Here is a 12,850-nt window from a genome sequence, read left to right as displayed (position 1 = left end):
TCTGTGCAGCAAAAGATGTCGGTGACAGAAAATCCCTAGAAGCGGGAGAGAAGGAAAGGAAAAGAAAGAGAGTATATTGTCGTGGTATTTACACTTGAGATAAATGTGACGGCTGTGATGTAGGGCGGATTATAGCTTGTCAATTAAGGTAACGTCTTTGAGGAACACGAAAAAAGAAAGAGTGAAACATGGCGTTACTGCGTGGGAGAAGGCATAGGTACAAGTGTCTTTCCGATATGCAGTAGTGCTTGGGAAGATGAACTCATTCTACTCTGCAAACTGGGAATTATAGTCTCATCTGAAGTACGTAGCACTCTAGGCGTATGACTAAACAGTTACACCCCACCTCCAGTGCACGTTAGAGAATGTCCTCTCGTCTCGCGTTCACTTGCAGGGCACTGTACATCAACATGCTGGGAGTCTCCCTTGTACTGACGATTTCATCTATATGCGGTCTGTTGCTCTTCGCGCTCTATCAACGATGTGACCCAGTCAAGGCATCCATGATTACCAAGTACGACCAGGCAAGTTAGGAGAATACCTGCCAATGGCGCCGGTAATAGAATTCGTTATCGGATGGGAACGTCAACTTTACTACAGATTACGTAATACATGCTATTTTCCATCAATTTATTTCTTAAACAAACGAGCCTATCTTTGTTTGGTGCAGGCGCCTTGGTGAGAGTTTGAATCTGCGCTTATTCATTTGCCACATATACAGAAAGTGGTTGGGACGGCGGAAAAAAGCTGCCTTACAACAGCTAGTAAATGCATGGTAATCAAAAAAAAAAAAACGGCTGTACTAAGCTCACTTATATGGCACGACCATTTCTCGTCATTCAGACATTCACACATAATTAACATACCCAACCCAATGCTCAACGTGGCTATCCTCAAGATTAAGCTCACTTCTCTTTATTGATAGATTACAGTTTAAAATGCATGACTACTTTGCCAATGGCGCAACAAAATGAAACTCAAACGTCTAGGCAACTAAATTATTTAATAATTGGAAGAATGAGTGCTGAGTGCATTACACGGCATAAACAAAGTAGTTTAAACAGCAGGCCGCCATCTCGCCCTGCGAAAGTGAATGTCCAGCGAAGCTGTATCAAACACCACATATGCTGATTGGGTGGGGGGAGGGGAGAGTTATGTTTATTATTACTTTAGAGTAATAGTGGTGATAATCGCTTTGCTGTGGCTGTGGTAGACCGTGATTGGTCCCGCGACCATTTTCAGCAAGACGAATTTGTACGTTTCGTCGAGCATTGTATTCACGCTGTTGTTCTTTTGTATTTAATTTCCGTGGTCTACACATGGCAGTCTTAGAATGAACTGAATGAATTGCTAGACGGGTCTCCTTTTTATAGATGAAAGCGTGAAAGATACGCGGGGACAAGGAAGAACCGTTTGACGTCACTCGAAGCCCTCGAGCTAAGTGCAAAGCAGCTGCGACCTAATCTTTATCGGGAACGCGTGGCAGGGAGTTCCCATTGTTCGCCTTATCCATCATGTGGCCTTGATGCTTGTTTTGTGGTTTTCTCAATTGAAACGAATACCGAGCTCTATGCTGTATGCCTGAGAGCAAAGAAAGATATGCCGTTTGCCGTCAATTGTTAAAGGGCCTCTAAGCCACCCAGAGGTCGAAATTTCGTTGTGGCGTTGCAGTTGTGCACGAGTCTACAGCGAACGCGTTCGTCATCTCATCTGTCCATCTCCTGCTATGCTATACTATACAAGGCTATGCTATGCTCTGCCAGCGTGCCTGGATAACCGAGTGGTTATGATGCGCGCCTTCGTATTGTGGGTACGCAGGTTCGATTCCCGCCTCGTCAAGAAACTTTCCGCCTAGAATTTCTCTCTTTCTATCTCTCTGTCGGTATTCGTTCGCTCACCCATCAGAGTTATTCCATCTCACGCCTGACAAATCGGCGCACGTGTGCTGCGAGCGAACCAGAAGAGGAAGATGAAGACCAACATAGCACGTTCCGCTTCATGACGATGATAATTATCTGTTGCCGCATTACAACCTACGGCTGCCATAAACAGCATCGCTGTTTAAATGCTCATCCGCATCGTTATGACATGTTCAGTAACGTAGGGCTAATTGTATAATTAAGGAGACATGAAGTGTTCTATTGACTCCCCAGAATGGTGATGTTCACTTGGTTCTGATATCACCAACCGGCCTGTTGTTCGAGAAATAATTGCCTGCCAACCTTTATCGCAGCTCCAATGGTTCACTTTGAAATATACAAAGGTATGAGTGTGGGGAAGGGCAGAGTGACAATGTATCTATTTGTGCTGATATCGTTCTTGAACACAGTTGATGCCGCACTTTGTGATGGAGACATTGGGTCACCTTCCTGGCATCACGGGGCTCTTTGTCACGGCAGTCTACAGTTGATCGCTCAGGTAATACTGGATACTACTGGCATTCATGGACTTTATTGATATGTCAAGCATTCTAACGCGATAGCGTTAGAGATCTCGTTTCTCATAAATTGCGGCGTCGGTGTCGGCGTCGTTGGTTGTGAGCGAAAAATAATCATCTTGCCCGTGACCAAAAAATCAAGAAAGATGCAAATAAAATAAATAATAAAAAAATATTCTGTTCGAGTGAGACTCGAACTCAGGCCGTCTGCGCAGCAAGCTGGGGCTCACCGCAGAGGTACGCCGTTTCTCGGAACTGTACTGAAATTAACTTTCATGCTTCACAAAAATACGCGTCCTGCGTACAGGTGCCACAGTACGAGATGCAATATCGCAGTAAAACGGCATACACACTAGTTCGGGCATTCTATTTCACACACGTAATGGGTAGACTGATGTCCTAAAAGTGCTGTTGAGGAGGGCGGAAACCTTCACTATAAGTATGTCATGCGTGTGTGGCTGGGCGACTGAACATAAATGACAAAGGAATCAGAGCGCGATGAGGAAATGGCCGGATATCGCGTTCAAATCTTAAAGGCGAAGCTTAAGCGTCCGCCAATTTTTGTCACACAGCCTTCTGCATGGAATCGCTTAGTTTGAGCAATCATCGTTCGTAACCGGACTTGTACACGTTTTACCCTACTTGTACACTGTGGAGGCCTCACTGTTGTGCTCCGATTTCCTGTCTCCGTAGTCGGGAACAACGTGTTGAGTGTTACATTTCATTGTGAATACTTCGGAACTAAATAGTTTAAAGGGATCAAATAACAATGCAGATTTTATCTACAAGTTTCCTGATATAAACATACACTGCAAGATAGAAATGAAGAAAGTAAAAACAAAATTAACTATTGCTTACTTGGTGGGAATACATTTGTTCCCACTGACTGTGCACACCAAAATGAATGAATGGTAGCTAGAATATCCCTTATTTATTAAAGTTACTTATAATTCTGCACTGAGGTTCCTGTGCTGGTTCAGTTCGTTTAGCTTGTTCCTCAAGAGGGTCCGATCTGCTTTAGAATGTAATTTGCGTAAGTTATTGGCAAGAAATTTTTCCAGGAACGTACGGGGAATAAGAGAAATTGTATAATATATGAAGAAACCGTGAAATGTAACAACAGTAAGATATGCAAGTGGGTATAACACGTCATGTCAATAAACTTGTATTGCGAAGTGTATTGATTAAACTGTAGTGACGCGGACTGAAGCAACCTGATCGTTACCGGTATGATTACCGCCTAAGTAACTTGGGTTAGTGGCTTTATGTTGGAATACATTCATGTTTGCTGTATTAATCTACGTTTTGTATAAAAACCTGTTATGTCAACCGAGGGTCCCGTTGCACTCACTTGACTTTTGGACACTCGTACACCTGCTATCTGTAATTCTTTTCTGATCAATTTCAATTAATCTGACACTGAAACTGACTTTGTTCTGTTTTACTTCAGCACGTTGTCGTCTGGATACAATGCCTTGGCCGCCATCATATGGGAAGACTTCATAAAACACATGGTGACACTCTCTCCCACAGGTGCCATGTGGGCAACAAAGGCAATCGGTAGGGATTCGACTGTTCTGATTAAATTCTCATACATAAAGTTAGGCATAGTTTTCTAAAAATACAGTTCAACATAAACGTGTATTCCTTTTTAGATGTTCGCTATAAGACTACAGATAAACCTGTTCTCTGCATATGTTGTTTGCCTGAGATTCACAGTGTGACATTATCAACAGTCCCCCTCATTGTAGAACGAAAGTACTATGGCTTCAGACATTTTGGCACCACCGTACGAAGTTCATTCGCCAGAAAGCGTTTAGGTGCGGGGCAGTTTAGGGGCTCGGGCTGTCGTATGCTGTTGTACGCTATCATCGCTTGGCTCAACGCAGGCGAAATCACGTATAGCATAGCCATCTGTAGCACACTGAGCGCGCGCTCGCATCAAAAAGGAGCAGCCTTCTTCCTCTTGTTCTCCGAGCGCCTTGATGATATTAAGTGCGGAGCACTTTAGGGGCACGAGCTGTGGTATGCTGTCGTCGCTTGGCGTAACGCAGTCAAAACGACGTACAAAAATAGAAAGAAAGAGGAAGCAAGCGAGAAATAGAAAGAGAGGGGAGGAAAGGGCAAATAGGAACAAAAATAGAAATAAGTGGAAATAACGAGACGAGAAAAGACATTAAAAAACTGGAAAAGGCGAAAAGAAAGAAAGGAGAAACTTCCCATGGAAGTCTCATTGGAGCCAATCTAGACAATCTGAAGTTACGATCACCAGATTTCGATGCCGTGTCCCCCCAGTAAACCTATACTTACACAGAGCTGGTCTGACGATATCGCCCCTATGTCAATTCTGCGGAGAATTAGAATATATTGCACATTCCTTTTTGTCATGCCGCAGATAGTCAATTATTAGATCACGACTGCTCATTACTCCGCTGTTAAAAATAGGCTTAAACTTAACTGAAGAAATTGTACTAAGCTTCGGAGCCTCAGGGTTGGGATACTGCCATAGGGATGCCTTCAATGCCTTGTGTAATTTCATACAAACCACTAAACGTGTACCATTTTAATCTTCCTTCAAAAACGCTCTTTATTAAAATGCGGTTCAATATATCTAATCTCACCAAATTGTTCTGATCAGGTTAATAACGCTGTCTGAAATACGAGTTCAATAGCATAATTATTGAATTCGTAATTTGATGTCTCATTTATTATTACCATTTCTACTCTTAATTTTTTTAATCGTTTCACATTCTTCGAATAAGATTTTAGACTTCAACTACATATTCTTGGCCCATCCCCCAGAGTGGGTACGTGCCATAGAACAGAAGGCAAAACAAAAAGAAAACAAAACAAAGGCAGCCCAGCTCCGCACTTCCTTCGGGCTTGACACCACTATTGCGAAGCTGCCTTCATTTTTCCTTTTACCGACAACAGCTTTGCCATCTCAACCAGTAGTCAGCGTGGGAGCTGCCTATACGGAGCTTTCTGAAGAGATGAAGATCAAAATTCGGCAGATCCCACGTTCCGCTGGAGTCGATGTCACCCGAAGGATGCGGCGGGAAGGTGACTGTGGCGTAATTTATTTTTACTGAAAGAAACGTTACGAAATGACGGAGGATATATGTACAAATTTTATACGCACACACATATGCTGAAGAGTCGCACATGTGTTATATGACCAGTTGTTTACAGTTTGGTAACGCTGCCAACAGCAACATGGTTATTACAAACACCAGAAGCGTTAAGCGGATGTGCAGCGCCTATACTTGTCCGTTTTGACGGAAAACGCACACACGTTTCGCGAACCCGTGTGCGTGTGTCGAAGGGGTCCTTGACGGTGCTTGAACAATGTGATCATCACCGTGATCAGCGAGCACCAGTAGCTGGACAGGACCTGTTTCGGATCCGTTCGTGATCGCAGCAACGAGGGGTCTATGTGTACTGCAGCATTTGGAAATTGTCGATGCCTCGGTCGTTTCGTCGACAAACTGTCTGTCGATAGAGCCGACGACATGTCGGAACCTGAAGTCACCCTTTGTGTTGGTGAGGTATAGGCCATCGATGCTGGTAGACCTGGATAGTGCTACGTAGACCCACATCAGTGGCAGGCGCTTGTCGTATTCGTAGAGTACCTAGGCGCATGTGGCCCAGGTAGGCTAGTCTACAAAGCGGTTGTCAATCAATATGACGTCATCCTCCGTCAGAATGAGGCTATCGCCCAGCCTCGTAAGAGATGTAGAGAACACTGCATCGTTCTCGCGGACCGTGTGCATGGCATCAATGAATTGGAATGTCGCGAGACCACGTGCCAGCTGTTCGTTTCCACGAGCTCCGACCGACGAGCCATTGCACGTGGTGGACATAACTTATGTAATATTTTTTATTTATCTATATATTTGAACATTAATTAATTTATCAAGATGGCTAATTATGAATTGTTGTAAGAGCGGGTAGGCGACGCTACAACCACAAGTGACGTTGCACCACAGCTGTTATACTCGGTGAGTCATCATGACATCAAATCTCACAATGCCTGGGATCTGTCAGAATTTTGTATATGTGTGTTCGCTGTTACTGTGTTGATTGAGACTATGAATCCACTGTGGCGCATACACTCAAAACATGAACTCTGGTGTGCGGATGTGCCACACGTGACTGAGGGAAAGGATGTCATGACGTACGCGACATGCGTTTTGCGTTAGTCATGTCATGACCATTGAATCGTGCTCTTCATACTTGCTTTTCATGACCATTGAATCGTGTTTTTCCTATCTTACAGCTTACCAGTCTCTCTTCCCGTCGTCACGTTGAATGTTTGAAGTTTCTTTATACCTTAATTAATTCTCCACGGTTCCCCCTACTCAGCAAATACATCGCACCTGCTAGACCAACAACCACCCGAAATTACCATGAGTTGAACATGACTACTTTTATCCATCGTACGGTGGCTTTTAAATATAGTTTTGTTCATTCTATTGAATTGTGGAATGCGTTGCCCGGTTACGTTCAATCTTTATCACTGTCACATGTAAGAGGTGACAGCAAAGACGCGGGAAAAGAAGACGAAGACATCAAGCGTAGAGTGACGTATAACCGGACGACTAGAAGAAGAGTAAAACGAAGCGGAACATATAAAAAAGGAAGATGACGTGGGCAGGGGGGGCCCGGAGTGTTCGAACGGCAGCGCGTGGGCTTGGAAAGCTGGGGACGAGCGTCGCCGGCCTGTGTTCCGGGCGCTCCGGCTCTTCCTCGTGCTACGGCATCGCACCGTAGCCACTGCCTGTTCGAGGACACGTCCACGGACCTGGGACTACCAGCAACGCCCAGGACGCGCCATCGGCTGTTGGCCCGAGCGCACCGACCTACGGCACCGCTCCGTAGGCTTCGACCGAGCCAGATTCTCCTCCCGGGAGACGCTGGCCATCTCAAGAACCTGCGACGCCCAGGTCACTGAACCCGGTGCTGCTCACCCTCATCTACAACGCCAGCCCGCATTCGGCCACGGTTAAAGCCTGCGGCGTCGACCGGGACGCCTACTTCAACGCTTGTGCCCTCCGCAACGCCTCGACTCTTCCAACGGGACAGAACGCCGTGAGTGGTGTAAGCGATGAACGCCTCGTACTTTTAGCTGTTTGTTTCTCTCACTCAATGGTTCTTTGAGCGATAACTGTGTTTAGCGTTAGTTTCATTTTTGTGTGTTCCTTTCTAATGTTTGCAGTGGGTTTGGATAACTACGTGTGTTTTTCTTTTTGTGTGTAATTAAAATAGTTGTGTGTAACGCTCTCGCCTCGCCTGTTCCTTCTGTCCGGCTGTTATCCGGAGATCCGTGACAAAAATAAGTGGCGAGCCTGCCAGGATCGGCTGTTGGCCCGAGCGCACCGACCTACGGCACCGCTCCGTAGGCTTCGACCGAGCCAGATTCTCCTCCCGGGAGACGCTGGCCATCTCAAGAACCTGCGACGCCCAGGTCACTGAACCCGGTGCTGCCCACCCTCATCTACAACGCCAGCCCGCATTCGGCCACGGTTAAAGCCTGGGGCGTCGACCGGGACGCCTACTTCAACGCTTGTGCCCTCCGCAACGCCTCGACTCTTCCAACGGGACAGAACGCCGTGAGTGGTGTAAGCGATGAACGCCTCGTACTTTTAGCTGTTTGTTTCTCTCACTCAATGGTTCTTTGAGCGATAACTGTGTTTAGCGTTAGTTTCATTTTTGTGTGTTCCTTTCTAATGTTTGCAGTGGGTTTGGATAACTACGTGTGTTTTTTCTTTTTGTGTGTAATTAAAATAGTTGTGTGTAACGCTCTCGCCTCGCATGTTCCTTCTGTCCGGCTGTTATCCGGAGATCCGTGACAAAAATAAGTGGCGAGCCTGCCAGGATCCTTTTTCTTATTTTTTGTTGTGGGTCTCACGGATTTCTTTTCGGCGGAAGGAATGGACTTGACGAAGATATTAGAGTCGGCTGCGAAGCTTGGTATGTCGAGTGAGGAGGCGATGAGTTTATACGATCGCGAGGAAAAGAGGCTGAGGGATGAGCGAGCGGAGAGGCGCGAGGAGAGGCGTGAAGAGGAGGAACGCGACAAGAGGAGAATTGAGCGCGAGAAAGAGTTCCTCCTGTGGAAACAGCGGACTTTGGAGGGAGGTAGCGAGATTAGCACTGGTGATAGGGGCTCCGAAGTAGAAAGAGAACCTCAGAGAGCGACGCGAGTCTGCCCCAAAAAGTTAATGGCTCCATTTGACGACAGAAGGGACGACCTGGATGCATACTTGCACCGGTTTGAACGAATTGCCCTAGGTCAAGGCTGGGAGCGTAGTGAGTGGGCGACAGCGTTAAGCATGTGCTTAGTCGGGGAGGCCTTAAACGTCTTTGGTAGGATGCCCGCCAGTGACTCAATGGACTACGACAAAGTCAAGAGGGCTCTCCTGCAGAGATTTAGGCTCACTGCAGAGGGTTTTCGCGAGAAATTCCGCAGCGCGAAACCCGAGGACTCTGAGACGGCTAAGCAGTTTTCTTGCCGTTTGACAAACTATTTTGACAGGTGGCTAGACATGTCAAACACGGGGAAAACATTTGAAGAGGTGCGTGACAACATGGTCACCGAGCAGTTCTTGGCTTGTTGTGGCCCACAATTAGCAATCTTCCTGAAAGAAAGGAAGTTAAATGGCTTAGATGAATTTGCCGAGGCGGCAGATCAATTTGTAGAAGCGCAAGGGCTCAGTAACCTAAGTAAGGTTAGAGATGAGGAACCAATGGTCCCGGAACTGAATCGAACTGTACAAAAGATTTACGGAAGGGCGCCTAAAGCTCCCATAAGATGCTTTCTTTGCGACAAGGTCGGGCACCGTGCAGCTGACTGCCGTACTAGTGGTGCAGCCCGAGAGACGCAGACCGTATGTCAAGGGTGCAAAAGGATAGGGCATACTTTGGAAGAATGTAGATATCGAGCGCAGGACAAGGTGGCGTGTGTTGCTGACTTGCATGCATCAGCTGCAGTTCTTCAATGCAAGAAAGAAGGGACGCTACAGCAGAGTAGCATGGTAGATGGAACGCCTGGTTTGAAAGCAGCAATGCCGGTGGTTGTAGGACGAATACGCGATCGGCATGTCTTCGTCTTAAGGGACAGCGGGGCCAACACAGTTCTGGTTCGGAGAAGCCTTGTGAAGGATGAGGACTTGACAGGAACGTTGTCCTCCGTAACTCTTGTAGACGGCACGGTCAGACACCTTCCCGAAGCCAAGATTTTTGTATCCACGCCATACTACACAGGGCAGCTATTAGCGAAATGTGTCGAACAACCGCTGTATGATATTATCTTGGGCAATGCACCAGGAGTAAGAGACGTGAATGAGCCTGATGTGGACTGGAGCAGGCGTGAGACAGCACAGGAAAGAATATGCGCGGTCAGTTGTGCAGCGGCCGTAGAGACGAGGGCTGAAGACAAGGCCAATGCACAGCCGCGTCTGCTTCACGCGTCAGCTACGTCGGTTTTAGGTGTACCACCGGCAGAGATTATGAAGGAGCAGAACCATGACCGTAGCCTGCAGAAATGCTTTGATAAGGTAGGGCAGCTACTAAAAGGGAGAGGCAGTCGCACATCGTGTCAGTTTCAAGTAGTCGATGGGCTTCTTGTAAGGAAACGCACATTAAGGTACGGACGGAAGGTCCAGCAGTTAGTGGTACCAGAGCGTCTTCGAGAGACAGTGTTGAGCTGGGGACACTATAGCATTATGTCCGGACACCATGGTGTGCAGCAGACGCTGTCGCGAATCGCACAAATTCTTTTGGCCAGGTGTCCAGAGTGACACCAAACATTATGTAAGGTCGTGTGACGTGTGTCGGCGCGCACATTCAAACCTAACACTACAGCCGACTTTTAAACAGATAAGCCCCTGTACGCGTTCATATGCGTAACTCTGTGGTGTGGCGAGTCAGTGTCGTGTTTGTGGTATCATGCCATCCAAGGACATTAATAGTGAGTGTAAGAATATGAACAAGTGTTTAGTGTGGACAATCACGGTTATTTTGTGTCAGTGGCGTACGTTGGGTGCACTTAAGACGATAAGGACACGGGAAGACGAGGGTAGTGGTGTTACACGGCAAGCTTGTGACTTATAGCCGACAACTTTGGATTGGAGCTCGTCTGAAGAAAACGGAGGTTGGCAGCAGTTTTCTCCTGGAGAAAACTCTCGAAGATGGGGGGCCTTTGTCACATGTAAGAGGTGACAGCAAAGACGCGGGAAAAGAAGACGAAGACATCAAGCGTAGAGTGACGTATAACCGGACGACTAGAAGAAGAGGAAAACGAAGCGGAACATATAAAAAAGGAAGATGACGTGGGCAGGGGGGGCCCGGAGTGTTCGAACGGCAGCGCGTGGGCTTGGAAAGCTGGGGACGAGCGTCGCCGGCCTGTGTTCCGGGCGCTCCGGCTCTTCCTCGTGCTACGGCATCGCACCGTAGCCACTGCCTGTTCGAGGACACGTCCACGGACCTGGGACTACCAGCAACGCCCAGGACGCGCCATCGGCTGTTGGCCCGAGCGCACCAACCTACGGCACCGCTCCGTAGGCTTCGACCGAGCCAGATTCTCCTACCGGGAGACGCTGGCCATCTCAAGAACCTGCGACGCCCAGGTCACTGAACCCGGTGCTGCCCACCCTCATCTCAACGCCAGCCCGCATTCGGCCACGGTTAAAGCCTGGGGCGTCGACCGGGACGCCTACTTCAACGCTTGTGCCCTCCGCAACGCCTCGACTCTTCCAACGGGACAGAACGCCGTGAGTGGTGTAAGCGATGAACGCCTCGTACTTTTAGCTGTTTGTTTCTCTCACTCAATGGTTCTTTGAGCGATAACTGTGTTTAGCGTTAGTTTCATTTTTGTGTGTTCCTTTCTAATGTTTGCAGTGGGTTTGGATAACTACGTGTGTTTTTCTTTTTGTGTGTAATTAAAATAGTTGTGTGTAACGCTCTCGCCTCGCCTGTTCCTTCTGTCCGGCTGTTATCCGGAGATCCGTGACAATCACTCGATGACTTCTTATTGTATATTACTAACCATTGATGTTCAGCGCACTTGTTATGCTCTGCTATGTATATATGTATGTATTATGCTCTTCTATGTATGTATGCATTTGCCCACTCCTGCGATAGCCCTGCGGGGCTGCAGTATGTTGAAATAAATAAATAATACACTGATCCCCTGCTATGCTAATTTTGGTACCTATTACAAATGGTGGAGACTCCCAGGAGAGCACCCAGACGTAGGCAGATAGATAGATAGATAGATAGATAGATAGATAGATAGATAGATAGATAGATAGATAGATAGATAGATAGATAGATAGATAGATAGATAGATAGATAGATAGATAGATAGATAGATATAGATATAGATAGATAGATAGATAGATATAGATAGATAGATAGATATAGATAGATAGATATAGATAGATATAGATATAGATAGATATAGATAGATAGATAGATACATATAGATAGATAGATATAGATAGATAGAGATAGATAGATAGATAGATAGATAGATAGATAGATAGATAGATAGATAGATAGATAGATAGATAGATAGATAGATAGATAGATAGATAGATAGATAGATAGATAGATATAGATAGATAGATATAGATAGATAGATAGATATAGATAGATATAGATAGATAGAAACGGCCAATGTGCCTGAGGTGCGCTAAAGAAAGCTTCATTAAAAAAATCCTGGTAAAGTATTTTTTTTTGTGACTTCTGAAAAAACTCAGTTATTTTATGCGTCTAATCCGCCACGGTGCTATATTGGTTACGATGCTCAGCTGCTGCCCAGAAAGTCGATGGTTAGATCCCGGCCGCACCTGTCGAATTTTGATGGAGGCAAAATGGTGGAGGTCCATGTAATGTGCTCGTTGGCAGTCTTTTTAGCTTGATTGGACATAAATTTACAATCACTGGGCAGTGTCTGAGAGATGAAAGTCAGTTTGACGTTTCCTGTTCTTGGCGATCAAGGAGACTGTGTGGAATACTAATCTTCCTTTCAGCTGCCGCTTTTGGTCTCATCGCGGTGGTCCTGGCATTCCTCTCCGGTAGCTTGCCTTCTATCTTAACGGTGAGACGACGTTCGGTGGCCGGTTTAGTGTTTATGCATGTTGAGTTTGAACAATTGAAGAAGAGAACAAAAAAGTGCCGCATATAGTTGCTAAAGACAAATAAAAATAATATAAGCAGTTGTAGCTACGAATTTTTTCCGCATTGTTTAGACATTTCCACATAGCATTTGTAAACACAACGAAATTTTACAAGTATACACTTATATTATGCCTGTAACCTTACACGATGTTTAGCCCTTTATGCTGTATAAATGCTGAGCACATGCAACTTTTGCTGCCCTAGAGCACAATTTTGAGACATGTTGAA

General features: G+C 46.2%; 1 protein-coding gene across 1 annotated transcript in view; it reads left to right on the top strand.

The window, feature by feature from the left end:
- The window catches only part of LOC119394605 (sodium-coupled monocarboxylate transporter 2), a 35,101-nt gene that overhangs the window by 15,398 nt on the left and 6,853 nt on the right, over positions 1-12,850 (top strand). The window contains 4 exon segments of the mRNA XM_049415913.1: positions 395-524; positions 2,330-2,418; positions 3,888-3,997; positions 12,475-12,542. Coding sequence (XP_049271870.1) covers positions 395-524; positions 2,330-2,418; positions 3,888-3,997; positions 12,475-12,542 — 397 coding nt within the window.

This window comes from Rhipicephalus sanguineus, chromosome 5, assembly GCF_013339695.2.
Source record: "Rhipicephalus sanguineus isolate Rsan-2018 chromosome 5, BIME_Rsan_1.4, whole genome shotgun sequence".
Classification (NCBI taxonomy): domain Eukaryota; kingdom Metazoa; phylum Arthropoda; class Arachnida; order Ixodida; family Ixodidae; genus Rhipicephalus; species Rhipicephalus sanguineus.
This window is presented reverse-complemented; position numbering and strand designations above follow the sequence as displayed.